Source organism: Prinia subflava, chromosome 4 (genome assembly GCF_021018805.1).
Source record: "Prinia subflava isolate CZ2003 ecotype Zambia chromosome 4, Cam_Psub_1.2, whole genome shotgun sequence".
Classification (NCBI taxonomy): Eukaryota; Metazoa; Chordata; class Aves; order Passeriformes; family Cisticolidae; genus Prinia; species Prinia subflava.
Genome location: NC_086250.1, coordinates 40,504,650 through 40,521,971, shown reverse-complemented (window position 1 = coordinate 40,521,971; position 17,322 = coordinate 40,504,650). Strand labels below are relative to the sequence as shown.

At 41.4% G+C, this 17,322-nt stretch overlaps 1 protein-coding gene across 1 annotated transcript in view; it reads left to right on the top strand.

Moving 5' to 3' along the window:
• The first annotated feature begins 776 nt into the window (after window positions 1–776).
• The window catches only part of LEMD3 (LEM domain containing 3), a 43,269-nt gene continuing 26,723 nt past the window's right edge, over window positions 777–17,322 (top strand). The window contains exon 1 of the mRNA XM_063396527.1: window positions 777–2,437. Within this exon, the coding sequence (XP_063252597.1) occupies window positions 925–2,437 (1,513 nt within the window). The 5' untranslated portion in view covers window positions 777–924. The remainder of the gene's footprint in view (window positions 2,438–17,322) is intronic.

Here is a 17,322-nt window from a genome sequence, read left to right as displayed (position 1 = left end):
CCAGGTGTATCTCTACCACAATCATGGGCAACTCACTACAATGTCTAACCCTTTCTGTGAAGAAATTCTTCCTAATGTGCCACCTCAACCTCCCCCGGCTCAGCTTACGTTCCTCTGTATGTACGAGAGGTTGCATGTCTCCTCACAGCCGAGATGAACTGATGCTGGAGTTTGCTCCCACCAGGCACACTGGTGGAAAGGAGCCGCTGCCTGCCACCTCGGGAAGGGCCCGCCAAAGGCGCACGCAGCCTCTTCCCATTTCTCCAGCCACCTTTGGGCTAAATTTGACCCCCAGAATGGCGGTAATGGAGGTTCATTGTTCGGTCTGACGCTGCTCACTGTAGCGCACTCCCGAGCCCTCCGACACCCCGCAGCAGCGGTGGTTTTGTCCGTTCACAAGCGTGTCTGATACAGCGCATTTCCGACCGGCGCGGCCCTTCCAGCTCCGAGAGCCGCCGCCGCCTCCCTTCTCCCGCGCTCGGCGTCCCCCGCCCGCCGCTTCCCCGCCGCCGCCGAGAGCGCCTCCCACAGGCCACCCGCGCGGTGCCGGGGCCGCCTGTGAGGCGGTGCCGTCCCTGCTCCCATCGCCTCCCGCCACTCCCGCCGGGAGCCCCTCCGCGAGCCCGGGGACGCACGGGGCCATCCTCGGCCCCATCTCTCGCCGGGGTGGCGGGAGCGGCGCCAGCCCCGCGCCACAGCCGGGACCGAGCGGGGGCGGCCGGGAAGGGCCGGCGGCGCCGGGCGGCCCCGCCCCACTCATCCCCCGCTCCCCCGCCCGGCAGCCGCGCTCCCGGCGGGCGGCGCCGCGGGGTGACGGGCGGGTCTCGGCCACAGCCGAGTGCGGCGCGTCAGTTCCGGCGGGGAGCGCGGCGCGGCGCGTGGGTCGGAAGCGCCGCGGCGGCGGCGGCAGCGGGGGAGCGGAAAATGGCGACGGCCGCGCAGCTCACGGACGAGGAGCTCTTCTCGGAGCTGAGGCGCTTTGGCTTCTCCCCGGGGCCGGTCACCGAGAGCACCCGGCCCGTCTACCTGAAGAAGCTGAAGAAGCTGCGCGAGGATGAACGGGCCGGGGCCCGCGGCGGCGGCGCCAACAAGACCCGGAACAGCAACAACAATAACACGGGAGCCGGAGCGGCGCCGGGCGGAGGCGGCGGCCCCGGGCGGGCGGCTCCGGGAGCGCGGCTGGCCGGCGCCGAGCACCCCTTCCTCCCCGGGGCTGCCGCCGGAGGCGGCCGGGGCCGCACCGCACCCCCCGCCGGGGGCGGCAAAGTGCTGCTGGGCTTCAGCTCGGACGAGTCGGACGTGGAGAGCAGCCCCCGGAGCCAGGCCGGCGGCAGGAGGGAGCGCGCTGCGCCCCTCTTCCGCGGCCTCAGGCCCGGCGCCCCCCACGGCGCCTGCGGCGTGAGCAGCAGCTCCCCCCCGGAGGAGGCGGCCCGGCGGAAGCCTAGCGCCTGGTGGGGGGCGGCGGCCAGGAGACCGGCGGCGACTCAGGGTGTGAGGGAGCTCGGGGACGGCGAGGAGGAGGACGACGAAGAGGAGGAGGAGCAGGAGAGTGAGCAGCAGCGGTGGAAGAACCGGACCGTGAACGGGAACCGGCCCCTCTCCTACGGAGGCAGCAGGGACAAGTACTCGGACTCGGAGGAGGAGGAGGCGGCGGGGGCGAGGGCCAAACAGCAGGGACCGAAGGAGGAGTCTGCGCTTCGCCGGCCCAGACGGAGCCTCAGCAAGTCGCCTGCTCCATTCATAACAAGCAAATGCGCCGCAGCCGGCGCTGGCGTGATGGAGACGGGCCAAGAAAGGGCTGGCGGAGGCTGCGGTGCTGGTGTGCTCGTAACGAGTGACAGGGCGGCGGGGGCGGCTGCTGCCGGCAGTCTAGACACGGGCAGAAATCAGGAGGAGGAGGAGGCAGCGGCGGTGGTGGGGGGAAGAGGAGGAGGATGTGAAAATCTGGACTCTAGTCCTCCTAGCCCCAGATACCGCATTGGTCTATCCAAGAAATCCCCATCAGTATTGTTGCTCTCAACACCGGTCACGGATGTGGACAGCAAAATCAGTGACCCTCCAGGCACCATTAGGAAAGCGACCAATAATCACGTTCTCAGCGGTGCTCCTGGTAGCTGTAATGTTGAATCCAGGATCTATTCATCTACTAATAGCCTTCCCCCGGGTGGTACCACCTCCTCCCTTAGACTCAACCACTCCAATCATACGGGTTCAAATCATACCTACCTGAAAAACACCTACAAGAAGAATCTCTCTGAGCCCGAGGAGGAGCTTCTCCAACAGTTCAAAAGAGAGGAGGTATCCACCACTGGAGGCTTCAGTGCACATTACCTGTCCATGTTCCTCTTAACTGCTGCATGCTTGTTCTTTCTGATACTGGGATTCACATACCTGAGAATGAGAGGTTCTGGAGTAGCTGAGGATGTGGGAGCCAACAGTAAGTATTAGGTGAAGGGTAAGAGCAGTTTCTGCAACTGCTGTAACAACTGTTAATACGCCTTTGCATTCCCAGACATCCCTTACTGAACAGTTCTGGGTTCCACCTTAGTATCATCTCTCTTTAGAGGATGGTGCACAGAGAAATTGTTTTTCCTTATGTGTGTACTTTGCAAGCTGGTATAATAAGCTTGCAAGACATTTGAGGATAAATTTAAATCCCAGCGTTCCCTGCTGTAATCTGTTAAAACCATGTTTTCTAGCGGGTTTTCGTCCCAAAGCAGTTCTATAGGTTTTGTTCAATTTAGCGGGACTATGGTTAATGGAGAATTGACGATGTAAGGCTTTATGTTAATCTCACAGTAGTAAATGTGGACCATTAGATACCTGGGATTCCTGCAGGGCTAAGATTTGACTGTAGCTGCTTGGTAACAAAGCAGGTTGTTTTCATTCGTGTATGCTGAGACTTGAGAAGGATCCTAGGTTGAGATGTTGTTACACACTATGACAGACTTTGTGCAGTGAATATTGACCTATTATGTATTGTTTTCTAATAAACATTTCCTTCTAAATTCAGTTGAGAATAACATTTATACATGAAATACTGCTGTGCTTTAGTCTGAATTTCAGAGCATTCTTTTTTTTTTTTTAATACTGAATTTTTTGGGAACTTCTTTAACAGGTGAAAGTAACTTCTTGAATGGATTTTAAACCTACCATTTTCAATTAATGAAGAATACAAAAATGGAAACATACCACCTAAGGGTGGTGATTCATGCTAATTTAGTTCTTGGCTGTTCTGAAATGGACAGTGGAGAGTCTAACATCAGAAAGAAAAATCATGCTATTGCTGTCTTGATTTTCAATTTGTCGTTGTTCCTGGTGAGAAATGAAGCAGAAATCTGGTTTTGGGACATAAGAGCGTTAGAAGGTTCTTGGCAACTTGCATTTTTCTTGGAATGATTGAGGATGGTATGTGGGGTGTATGCAAGTGTGTACTTTTTTTTTTGTGTAGAGAGTAGAGGATTTATATACTTATTTGTGGACATGTATACAGTGCCTTGTAAGGAATGATCTGACGGTTATCTTGGAATCTGCTAGATGTCACAGGGCAGCAGTGTGGGCTGCCTCTTTTTCTATTCCCTTTTGAACGTTATTCATTACATTAGGGTAGCAGAATAGTTTTTAATTCCGTTCTGCACTCTTTGGAGGGCAGGGGGCGAGTAAAACATTTGCTGTTGAGGAAGGACAGTAGCAGCAAGGGCTTGGGGATTTGCAGGGGTTTCACTGCAATGGTCCACGTGGCTTTTAAGTACTGTTCAGTCTTGTTTTTTGGGTGTGAACATTCGCAGGTGGGCTGTAATTAGATACAGTACACTGTGACTGTTGGGACTGCTCATATTCTGCTGAGTTTCTGGCCGTAACTGCTAGAGCCATGACTACATTTTCTTATGTACGGATAAGCTGTATTCTTGTACTAGCATGTATTATATGCTTCTTTTAGTCTGGAAATATGATGATTTTAGCCGAAGAAAATCTGTCAGCCTGCTGGGGTAAACTGCCAAATTCAGTGGTTGGGTTAAAACTGGCTTGTCATCCTGTTTGGTAAAAGCTGAGTGTTTCAGCAATGCAGATAGCAATAGTTCTTAAAGTTCAGAGTGGATTTTTTTTTTTTTAATTGAAAGAAAACTTTGTTTTTGAATGTGAACTTTTGAGGTGAACTTTCCTCTAGAGCATGTGGGATGATTCTGTCATTGAGGATATTGCTCTTAAAAAGTTAACCCAGCTGGAACTGTTAGGAAAATTGTCCTGCTCTTAGAGGACCTTGCTTAGGTTAGGCTGCCCAGTCAGTGCTCTGGTAGCCCAGTGTTGCTTGGTAGCTCAAGTAAACCAGTTCTTTGCCTGTTCTTACTTGCTGTCCTTTCAGTGGAACTCTCAAAAGTAGATTTCCTGAAGAATTGTTCTGGCAGTGGCACTTGTATTTCATCTGTGCTACTTCCTCAGACCCCAGGCTTTGCTGCAACATAACAAATGGGAACGGGGAAAAGTGTCCTTTGACAGAAGCAAACTGCAGGTTTTATGGCTAGTTCCTTTGATAGAAGGAGGAGCAGGCCACTTCTTTTAAGTAATATGGGAATGAGCAGGGAGCTACCTTGCCCATATGTTCAGCACGTGCTTACTAAATTCTCAAATCAGCACACGGAACAAAAATACGTTGGTGTGTAGAACAGGCAAGAACAGACAAGACAGACTAATCAAGACTGATTTTTACTGAAAAGGGGGAGAGCCCTGTCTTCTATTATGTGCTTCCTAAGCTTAAACATCATCCAAGCGAGTCTTTTGACTCTTATGCTTATATGGGTGTATTGTCTGTTTCTTTTATAGAAGCAGAAATTATTTGTACTTTTTAATTAAACATAATAGTATATCTCAAAACAGCCTTTTCATTTAGGTGATTCGATATTGAGATTTTTCTGTCTTTTAGGTGGTTGTAGGTAAGATTCTGTTGGGTGAGAGTGATTTGATTGTGGAAAAAAAATCAGTTATTCTAAACTTCAGTCTGTGTCATAAAAACTTCTAGAGTTCAGCAGAGTTGCAGTATATGCATCTCTCTAATTATCATGCTTATAATGATAAAGCAATAAGGGTGGTTATTTGTATATTTGGTGGCTTCTTATTTTAAATTTGCAGGGAATGATGCACAGTGAGCTTAATGTTGGTTTTCTTAATTGCCTAAATTAAATGCAATCAAAATAAGGTGATAATATGTTTGTGACTTTGAAAAATATTTATCACAAAGTACACTCAATATTAACACCTAAATATTGGTCAGACTGAAATCCAAGGAGAGAGGAAGTGTATCTAATGAGAGTGAGGCTTCAAACCAGGTGTTGGAGTTGAATTTAGGCCAGGTGTAATAGTATACCTGAAAAGGGGTGAGCAGAGAATTTTAGAGGAGACTTGTCACTTACACTGTGCATAGTGTTCAAATTATTTCTTATTCAGAGCTCTAAAAGTTATGAAGTGCTTTAGTTTTTCCACACATACCATAAAATATTCAAAGACAAATCAGAATTGGGGTAATTCTGTATATAAGCTGTAAAGGTCACTTGAAATAAGGTTTTTATGCATTTTGCTGTGTAAAATATAGATAAAATATATGTCTGTGGGGTTTTTCTTAAACCCATTGAAATAAACTGCTCTTCAAGCTCACATGAAAGACCAACTAATGCATAAGTGCATGTTGTGCTTGCTGTCTCTGTCAGTGCTGCATTTGTAAAAGATCAGTTTGGGCTTGGTTCTGGTAACCTCATTCATTTTGCTCTGGCTGTAAAGTATGTTTTGTTTGCACCTCCCTTCAAAATAGTGTGGGATTGTATCAACTTCTAGCCAAACCAGCCGTATTTTCTCAGGAAAATGGTAGACTTTAGTCTACTTCTTAGGTTCTTCAAACCTGGAGAGTTGTGTATCTCTTCCAACTTTTGTGGTTTTGTGATGTTACTCTGAGCATCTCAAGTGGCTGCTTCTGGAAGTTAATTCTACAGTTATTTTTCATGAAAAGTTGGTAACTATATCAGATCAGTTGATGTTGCTTTCAGATCTGGTTCACTTTCTTTCTGAAAGATGTGGCCGTACAGATGCTGTTGAAGTCTGTAATGTGAGATAGGTTGTGTGTAAGTTACTTTTACCATTTCTGCTTCAGTACTTTGTCTGGGAAGCAGTAGCTGTGATGAAAGAAAAAAACAGAACAAAACCACCACAACAAAAAAAATGATCTTAACGTTTCAGGTGCATCTTGTTTAAAATCTTGTTTTCTTACCAGGACAGGCTTTTAAAAGTGACATCTGTTGCTAGTGATTTTGGTATTTCTATGATACTTGTTACAAAACAACTGCTAGGAGGATAATCCCTGCCGTATTTGCTACAATTGTGTTTTTGAAATGTTAATTCGGGAGACACAGTAGTTGTGTATATTGCAAGTGTGAGCTTATGCAAATCACAGTTCTAGGAGTTTCATTCAGTTCGATTGATGTTCCTTTGTTCTTGACATCTAAATCTCTCAGGTGCTAAAACTTCTGTGGAATTTTATGCAAGGAATTTAATTGCTAAGAAGTTAGACTTGCTGTATAAAAGACAAGATGATGACTGTTATGCTCCCGGGACTGCAAATTACTGTTGAAGTGCTGTGGTATTTCACCAATAACTGTTACAAATTTACTTGCCTTCTTAGATCACCTTCTCAGAAGAATCCATATTCTTGACAGTGTTGACTTTAATGGAAGAAAATAAGTTGTGGATAAGAAGTATTTATAGGGGGGGACATAATTAAGGGAGGGAGAAAAATTAAAATATTTGAAGAGTTCATGAGTTGCGTGCCTATTAACATTCCTTGTGCTTTGCAAGGGGTACCCTGACTTGTATTGACAATGTAACAACTTCTATTGAAATATTAACATATTGCTGTTTCATTTTCTGTATATTGCTTTAAATCCTAGCAAGTATTACCAAGTGTTTCTGAACTAGATGATATAAAAGAAAATTCTGGTGTTTTTCTTAAAGACTAATCTCTGTTGTGGCAATCTTAATTCTATGGTTTGCTGAGTTTTGGATCAGGATCAGTAGATCAAACAAAAAGAATCCCTAGGCTCTCTTCATAAGGTAAAGCCAGGCAGAATAGTTAATTTCCTTAGGATGCTTTACAATTTTAAACTCATCTTCCGTATGGTATGTCAGAAATTATTCTTTAAAATGAGGAATATTTGGCCTTTTATCTAGGAAAGTCTGAATAATTATTTGGTGACTTTCATCTAGAAAAGTCTAAGTAATTGCTCTATAGTACAAAATAGCTCAGCTGACAGCTTCAAGTCCTTCCTAAAGGACAATAAACTGTCTATTAACCTTTGTAATAGATCTGGAGTATAAAGTTTAAGTATGAATATTGCTCAGCAATGTTTGAAACAAAAATGATAGAAATTCAGAATTCCTGTTTCTAGAGAGATAGTGCTAGTTGATACTTAGATATTTATAACTGCTTTGCATTCATACCTTAAATGTGCTGCTGTTTGCAGATGTGCACAAAACATTCCTTATGCCATATGACATTTTTTCAACGTTACTGTTGGAGGCTATGCTTTTTTTGAAGTAAATAATGGAAAATTTGAACTGGAATCACTTGCCTGTGGAGCAGGGATGCAGAAGAGCTCTGACAGGAGTCGGTTTGTTTTCATTAGATATGAGAAAATAATCAAGAGTTTGCACTGCATTCTATAGTGCATAGTTTTCTCAAAAGCCAATTTCATTTCTGATGTGAGAAAATTAAAAGTGATTCAGAATCTGGAAGCAGATCTCATTGCAACTTTTCCATTTTAAAAAGCAGCAGAGACTAGAAAGTTGTGGGAAAGCAAAAAGCAGACTTGTTTCATTTGTTAAGAACCTCTGTCAGCTCTAGTACTGTTGCAGTGCAGATCAGATCTTTCTGCTAAGGACAGATGCATAGAGTCATAATGGATGTGATGGAAATATTTTAAAGAAGAGGCCATGATACACAAGGACTTGAATTTTGTGTTCTAGGAGCCCTGCTTGGCACTGTTTCATAATCTATAATTATCCCAGTTACAAGAGGAAAATCAGGCCTGCAGTGCTCCTATCCCTGAGAAGCAATTGTTTTTCTAAAATCATGTACATTTAAATCCTTTTGAGATCTGTATTTCATCTTAGAGTAGAAGGTTGCAGATTTTAGCTTGACTGCTTACCCAGCTAAGCTGGCAGGAGTTGCAGAATTACCATACTGATCTAGAATCGATTCTAGCCTTGTGCTTCAGTAATAGTATGAACAGGCAACAACTGCTGCTTGAGAAAGTTGCTTCACTAAAAAGCTTAGGCAAGTGAATTAAGCAAGTACAGTGGGTTTTTATTGTTGATGAAAGTGCTACTCCAGTACTGTGGAGAATCATGGAGTGTTGTAATCATGAGGCATATATTCCTTTTGCCTTTATAGTTCTTGTGCTAAAATTAGTTGTCTGTTGTGATTTGTATTAGATTGAGGGGAATAAGTTTACTGGTCAGTGGACTGTGAAATCAAGGTATATTAAAAAGAAAAGATTTTTTTTTTGAGAGAATCCCATATTTGCTGAGAACTTCATTAGTACTCTCTGTTCTTTGCTCCTCCTGTTTCTCCTTGTAGATACAGATTTGTGGAAGAAGGTGACAGTGGCTTTGCTGTGATTATAATAAAAAAGGACACAGTGTAGCTCAGGTCTTGATCAAAGTAACCTTGGTAGTGTCTGCTCGTTGAGTCTTTCTGATGCAGAAGAACTTGTCAGAAGGGGCAGTGGTAGTGATGGAAAAAGCATACTGATCTGTGCAGGGATGGATTCAAGAACCACTGCACATCTTAAAGTTGATCTCATGCAGGTTCCTGCCGTTTTAGAGGGCTTGCTAGATTTTATAATGTCCAGTGTCGAGTCCTACGGTGCTGTACTTCCCACAGTGTTAGTTAGTGCTGTTTTTCTGTTCTGCTGTGGAGTTTGAGAGGAGGTGTATGTTAACTATGAAACAGGCAAATGTGGTGCCTGTTGGGCATAGCTTTCTGGAGGAGACGTGCTGTTATGGCTGGCATTTTGCAGAGGTGAATTCTTTTTGCAGAGGAAAAGATCAAATTTTCAGCTTACTGAGTGTCATACTGTAACATCAAGGTATCTTGAGTAACACTGGCTATTTAGTGTCTTCATTTCCATCAGCTGCTTTAAATGACCTCGGAGTGACAGACTGAATTGATACAAAAGGCTGTTTAATGGGAAGCTCTGTTGCTCTGTGGGGAGAAGAGTAGGGCTTAAAAAGAGATGTCTGACATTGGATTAAGAGGCCCTAAAAGTTACTAAGCATTCTCTAAGATCTATGGAATCCTAGTGATCCTCTGCTAGGTAAATAAGAAACGGGTCTGTAATTGAGGAATTGTGAAACAACTCCTGGGCTACTTTTTCTATTTCAGAGAAGGCCATTTACTTAAATAAACATTTAAAGATGACTTGTTACAGAATTATTGTTTTATATACATGCTAAGACTTCCTTCATACTGCCTTTATTCACTTAAGTCTTAATACATGGCCACATCCCTCTAACCTTCTATTTTTTGAAAAAGTACAAGAAATGCTTATTCTTGGTCTTGCAGTGTCTTGGGTAACATAGCATCAGCTTGTCCTTTTTGGGTCTCAGCTGAACAAAACTTTACCACTAGAGGACTGCAGGACATGAGGTGGATAAAGGTAGTGTTTTTCCTAACACTAGATTTTAAGGCCATGTCTAGATCTTAATTTTACTTTTGTCCACAGAAAAGTGTTTCTTTGGTCAGTTAAATCTCTGAACTGGAGAAAACTCGGGCTGTTCTTTAATTTCATAAAGGAATTAATGTTTTGGTTAGCTTTAGGGTATTTTCAATAGGCTGCATATCAAAGCCACTTACCTCAACCATCTGTACCCTCAAAACTCACCGTCTCACTGTGTAGTTGTGCAATAAAACTCCACAACACTTCATTTAGCAGTACTTATCCCAGTGTTTGTTCAGCATCATCAACCTGCACAGCAGAAGCCCCTGATATCCCCATATATCACCATATCTCACAATTTTATCAAACACATTTTTATCTGAATATGTAGATGTTGTTGGTCATAGAGAACAGAAGTCTAGCTATAGAAATAATCTGAAACCTGTCAGTAGATACTGAGCAATGGAAGATTTACTGTGAGGGATGGGTTTCAAATCTCAGAAGGTAGACACATGATTACTTTTTGTTCTGGTTTGGGTTTTGTTTGTCTTGTTAGTCTTGCCTGAAATAATGCTTGGGTTTGTTGTGAGGCGAGTTGGTGTTTGTTGTTTTTTTAATTCCCAGTATATTTTCTGGGAAATAGTATAACTTTATCTGTTAAGGAATTTCTATTCATCTCTGGCTATATCTGAAGTTTAGAGTGTTGTTTGTTCTTTTTCAGGTGTCATGCCTTAGATGACAGAAGATTTTGTTGAGTGACAGACTGGGTGGTGCATGTGTGACAAACACCTGAGAGGCATTTTTACAGGCTGTGGGAATCCACAGTTCAAACCTAATTATCGGGAAAGACCAGTCTAGCAGTGCTGCTTGTACTGTTTCTCTTTGCAAAATCCTTGTAAATAGTTTACTGTTACTTTGTAAATAAGAGAAAACAATTGATGGAATTCCATGGTGGTATCTTGCAAAGGAGAATATCATATTAGGTCCAATCTAGTCTGTTTCTGTATTGGTGTGCACCCCATATATGACCCAAGAAAGTGTGGGGAGGGGAAAGGCAGTGTATTTCAAAGAAAAAGCTGAAAAGTTTGTGTTTATTTGGTTGATTTTGGAGTTTTTTGGGGGTGTGTATGTGAAAGGAATTTTATGTTGTCCTTGGGAGACGTTGCCTAGCTGAGAAAATCAGAGCAGAGGTACAGATTTTCTTCTGGGGGAGGAACTAGGCTCATAATTTATTTTTGGGTTTTGTTTCTTTTATCTGTAAGCATGAGAAGTACTTATGCTTTTACATCTGCTTATTTAAAAGCAGGTGGGGATAAAGGTGTTTGTAAGGCACTATGGGAAATAGAAAATCTGAGCTGTGTTTAAAGGACATGTTCATGTTTGGGTACTTTGTCTTTTGCATATAATAATAAATGCATGTTCATTTTGAGACAAACTCGGAAATAAACTAAAAAGGGAGTGTTGAGAATATCTATGAGAGCTATAGTGCTGTACTCTTTGTACAGTGACCTTTGAACTAGGAGTAGAAATACCAATCTTTTGAGTACTCTTGAGAGCTCATGCATTCAGAATGGTTAGGTAGGTATGCACAGTTCCATTTGGTGATCCTAGGTGTATTATGATCAATGCCTGTAAAGTTTTACTTCCATCAGAGATGGTACTCCCTGCAGAAACACCGTAGATTGTTGTTTCAGTTGTTTACATTGAGCATGGATGTGTTGGCATACTTCGGAATTGTACAGTGCAGTGGCTTTTCATTTATAGCTTTAAACACTTTTATTTCATTTGACCTTCAGCTAAAGGTGCTGCTTATTGAACCAACAACAAAAATGTGCAGATTGACTACAAATGCACATGAGGTGGAGGGGGGAGGAAAACCATGAGATGTTAAATCCAGACTTGTTTTATTCTGCTGTGGTATTAACGTGGTATTAATGTGATTATGCGTGGTATTAATGTGATTCCTTTTGAGGGAGAGCAGGCAGGAGGAAATGACACAAAAGCAGCAGCCCTGGGAAGGAGCTGTCCTGGTAATTGAGCACTTAAGGCCAGATAGGGTCTGCCTATTCCTTCTGTAAGGGGATGAATTAGCATGTGATATCCTTTGCCATTCAGAAATTGGGAATGTACTGAGCTGCTTACAAACACCTTGGGATCAGACTAACTGTATGGCTGCTCCCTTAAGCACGAGATACGTGGTTTGAAGAAAGAGCATTAGGATCTTGTTTGGTATGGTTTTATTGCCCCTAGTGTTTGGGATCTTGGTGAGACTCACTTGTACTTCCTTTTTGTCTTCTTTTTTCCTGTTTCTGCATGGCAGGTGAGTTTCTTGCCAAGAAAGGTTTTGGTTTATCTTGTTTTTTTCCTCCTCTCTAGATCCACCAGGGTCAGAAGTGCAAACAGTACTGCTAGAAGATTCATTACCTTAATCCACAAGCTGATGATGTAACCTTTTGACTAATAGGCACAACCCATTTAATTAATAAACAATTATGATAACATTGTTCAAGTTTAGTCTTAGTTCAAACAGACTCTTCATCTGAGTAAAGGATAATGGTGTATTAGTCCAGTTGTTCCCTTCAGGTAATTTTTACTTGAACCAGGTAGATTAACCAAACAAATCATCAAACAAATGCAGTTGCTATGGTAGATAGTCTGGAAGGTTTTCAAGCTCTTCAGAATCTTAGTCCAGTGGAATAAAAATGGAAGTAACTCAATATTGCCTGTCTTATGCATGTCCAGTCAAGTGTGTTATGTTGTGTATTACTGCTGAGCTCATCCTGCTTTTGAGCTCTTAAAATTTCCACAATATGTGGTGAGCAGTTTTCCTTGTTCTCTTAACTAATATGGATACTTGTGGTAAACCGTCTGCTGCTTCCTCAGTGGAAGCTCATCTTTGTCATGCCAGGAGACCTGCTAGCAGCTACCTCTGTATGTCCTGCATAGAGCACCTGTTTTCAGAGTTCTGCTGTTGGGTTCAGGCTTTGTAAATATATTGTTCAGCAGGTCTGCTGCTGTTAGGGCAGCAAGCTCTTACAGTTCAGCGTGTACTGAATGATTAATAGGGCAGAGGCACAGCAGAACCCTGGGTTTAAAAATGAAGAATTCTTATGTGATTTGTATCTGACTTTGTGCTCATGATCGATGACTAAAGAGTTTTATTGTCAGTGTTCTCCCTTCGAATGTTACCTTTGGATGTAAACTGTTTGTAACATTACTAGTACTTTGTAACTGAAGTCTGTAATTGGAAGAAGAGGTTATACTTGGGTGTTTTTATGTTGGAAACTCTTCAACACTGAAATCCTTACTACTTGTACGAAATCACAGGATATTTTTATCTAGACTGGGCTCCTTGGCAGAGTTACAGTAGATTCAGTCCTTAATTGCAGCTTCTCATTGATTCTTAAAGCTTCTGTATTTCAATAACACTTGCTTTATTAGTTTGCTTTCCACTTTGAACTTTGGAGTTTGAGGAAAGTGGAACACTTCCTAGTTTAACATAAAACATGTTTTGTTGCCATGCTTTCAAGAGGGAGTTTCCCCTTTTTCTAAATTTGTGTTCATTTGTTGAAATGGTGGGTATTTTTTGACTTTATAAAGTGTAAGGGGCTAAAGTATTTGGGAGAAGTGCAGAAGAGCTATTTCAGATGCCTATTCTGATTCTCTGTTCATTGTAAAATGATGGTATGTATCCGAAGTCTAACATTTTTCCTGGTAATGTTTTGCAGCTGCTCAGAAGAGCAGTCTTAGTGTGGTGGGTTTTTTATTTCCTATATACTCACACTAGCCTGTAGTGAATACTGTGTGTATGTGTGTGCAAGTAATATGATTTAAATCTAATTTTTACAATGCACAGCAAGTGCACTTTTGGGCCGTTTTCCCTAACGGAACAGAGACAACTGTTTCTTCTATGTTTTGTAAAATAATGCAAAAGAGCAAGTGTGCAAATTACTAAAAAATATTTCCTTAAATATTCTTAAGAACTGACAGCTTTTATAATTTCTAGGGTTTTTTATCACTAATACAAGTGCTAGAATGAAACTTATGTTAGTGTTCTAGTAAAACTGAATGATCTGATGAGAAACTTTCCCAAAACACTTGTCCCTTCTTAAATATGGATAAAATTGGCATGACTCACTGGAGCACCTTTCAACATTCAGGTCTATTTTAAGCAGCATTTACATAGGCAGGAGTAGATTTGAACCTTTCTGGAAAGGGTGATACAGCTAAACAAAGGAGAGGGTTATTTTGTTGTTATTTGTTGGTCTTATTTTTTGTTTAAGCAGTGAAAAACTCCAAAGAGAAACTATGGTAGGTCATGTCCTTTTACCTAAAATAGTGAAGACTCTTATTTTCAGTGCTGATAGAAATTGTGTCTGAAGTTTATATCACAAATATGATTGTTTTAATTCTTTTGGAATTTGGGCTTTGTCAAAAAAAGTGAACAACATGAAATTGGTTATGTCGTCAGTCGTTACATCACTTACAAACAGAATTGATTAAAATTATATTGACTGGAAAAATTATCAATAGAAGCGCATTGAACTGAGCCAGTTGAAAAAGTGACTAGGTGTTAAGGAAAGTTCAGCCATGTGTAGTTTGCTAATCCTTGTGGCACATTATGCTGCTCTTCAAAATTGGCAGGGCCAAGGACTATACAAACTATAATGGGGCAATGTTCAGCAATACAAAAACCATTTCCAAAGCACACAAAGATGATCTGTAGTGAAAGAATTGCTGTATGATTTGGTGTCTTAATATTAATGCAGAGAGATTTAGCCTATTGGTTTGAAGTAGTTTCTACCTGAATTAGAGGAATATGGAGCCGGAAGGTCATGCAAAACCACTTGTCTGTTTTGAGCATTGAATAGTTGCAGACAGGAAAATAAAGGTGGGATTATTTTATTTGAGAAGTTTGAAATATGGAGATCTGGAATAACATTTCATGCAATAACTTGTTTGGTGTTCTATGAGTTCTGCGAGACAATGTTTTGGAATTATTCTTGACACACATGCAGTATGTCCCTGGGTGAAGTCAGACCTTGATCCTAGACTTAGAAAAAGTTACAGATCTATTAGCTGACATAGAAAATACTTGGGTTGTAAAATTATTGAAAACTTGTTTTTGAGATAATGTAGAAAAAGGCTGGGCTAAAGGCACATTTCTGATAGCAGTGCTTCTAATACTGTTTCTTAGACTGGTAGCAGTACATTATCCAGCTAATGTATTTGTTTTAAGAGGAAAAATGTGATGGAAAGCATTAGGCTATCTGCTTACAGAACACAGATTTTGTAAGACAGATTTTGGAAATGTTACTACTTCTGTTTTGGGATTAGTCTGCTTGTGGCATAGTGGATGAGGACGAGGAAAGCACTTGCAGGGAGGAACATTCTTGCTTCTGCAGAAACTGCTAACTCAGAGGTATGTGTTGTTGTGCAGAGTCTCTGAATCCTTTGGGTGAATGGTACTGGATGCTCTGTGTCATCACGCTGAGAAACAAGGTGCTTACAGGTTATTTGGGTTCATTCTTGTTTCTGCATCTGTGGCTTTACAGCTCCTTAAAGCTGTATTGGAATTTTGCTTTTTCATCTATAAAATCAAATTATCTGTACATTCAGAAATAGATTATGACATTGCAATGGCTCTGTTAAAAATGTCGCATTAAAATGTTAGGAGGAACATAGAGCTGCAGAAAGGTTCAGAGGTGGCTTTTATAGCAAGGAGGAAGAGGACTCAAATGTGGAAGAGTGAGGAATAAAGTGAAGGCATGAATATTAAAGGACTGAATGGTCCTATTTCTCTCTCCTCTGGTACAAGGATATATGTTTTAACTTTGTAGCTTAAGTAGATTGTAATTTGTTCTTTGAACTCAGTTATCTGAGCTTGATAGATTATTTTCAAGGCTGGCAATTATTGCATGGTAGAGGTCTCAAACCCTTTTTGAGGGAGAGCCTTGGAAGTATATGTTCCAACTAATTATATTAATTAATTCTTAAATTAATGTTTTGTTTGGTAGAATAAGAATTTATCACTCTTACAAATATGGTTACATATTCTAAGAATTGTCAAGAAAGCTTTTGAGCCAAGAATGCTGATGTAATATATTGAAATACCTTAGGCATGTTGGAGTAGGTGAAAACTTTACATCTGTGACTGGAGCATGTGGGAGGATTTGGTAAGAGCTTAGGTTCTGGACAAAAGAAAGAAGGGTGTATTCAATAGTGGAATTACTGAAGAAGTTAAGGAGTGGCCTTATTAACTCAAATGAATTGAGATTATGTGGTAAATAAATGCAGATTGATTAACAGTTGTAATTGCCTAGGCAGCTGATGAATTGCTGCATTTGCATTTTGCATACTTGCCTCTTAAGGCACCAGTCATGCTAAATGACATCATATATAAAATGTACTTCAGTTTTTGGTTAACTATAACAATCACTAACTTTAGAGGGATTTTGTGAAAATCCTATTGTGTGAGTTAAAATAAGGAGTTTTAAAGATTGTTTTATGTTTGTGATAGGTAATTTTGAAGAGGTGGTTGGTATTCTTGGTCATTGTAACCACTGTGTATTTGTGAAGGAGAGGCGAACATTGACATCTCATCTGCCTTGCTTAATAAATTCAAGCTGTTAATTTGTGTAAATATGAAGTTGCCCGAATGTGTTTTACCACTGGGACTGTGATGCTGGAAAAGTCTAACCACCATCATAGGCTCCACTTAATTGCTGAGCTGCCCTAACATATCTGGAATTTCAGGTGACAGTTTTCAGTGTGTGTCTTTGCAGGCATGGAAATGTTGCATATGTGTGTGTTTCATGACTTTCATCAGTGCTAAATATGTTAGTCAGGTATACTGAAATCTACACACTATTGTCTTGTGTTTGTACCCCTCTTCCAATCTGAAACCATTACTCAGTCAAGGTTTCTTGTATGCTCATTAAGATTGACCCTGGAGTCCGTAATTATCCTTGTCTGGATAACTAATGATCAAACTAGGAGTTTAATCCTATTTTAGGCTGTTTAGATTGAACGTTAAATGTGCTGGATGTGTTTGATTGAGTTAATGAATGAAATACATAAAACTTTTTCAAGTTGGTAGTTTGATAATCCAGTAAACGATGGCTGTGAATTTGAACCTACAGAATGAAATAGTGAATTGCTGTAGGGCTTTGCAAGAGTTTTCAACATCTGCTTCTATCAGCTTTAATTGAGCTTATAGCTGAATATCATATTTGGATGTCTGTGAAAACCAGTCCCTGTGTTTCAGTGGGTTTGGTTTGGGTTTTTTTCCCATTTGCTGTATCAGAAGAAGCTGAAGGGCTTATTGGATAGGTAACATGCTTAATTTGTTTATGAACTCAGGCACATGGACAAACTTGTTTGCAACATTACAGAGAGTCAAGCCTTCTTCATTCAGAAAGCATTTTCATTATCCTGCTGTTTTATGCACAATCTGTTGGTTGTAACCATAGGAATGTGAATCTCACCATTGCTACATGTAGGAGCAAGGAAAGGGTAATCATTTCTACTTCAAACTTCTTTTCAAAACTAAGGTAAAGCAGATCAACCTTTGCTGACAAGAGTGCTATTGAAGGTCATGCAGTTAATAAAAATCACATTC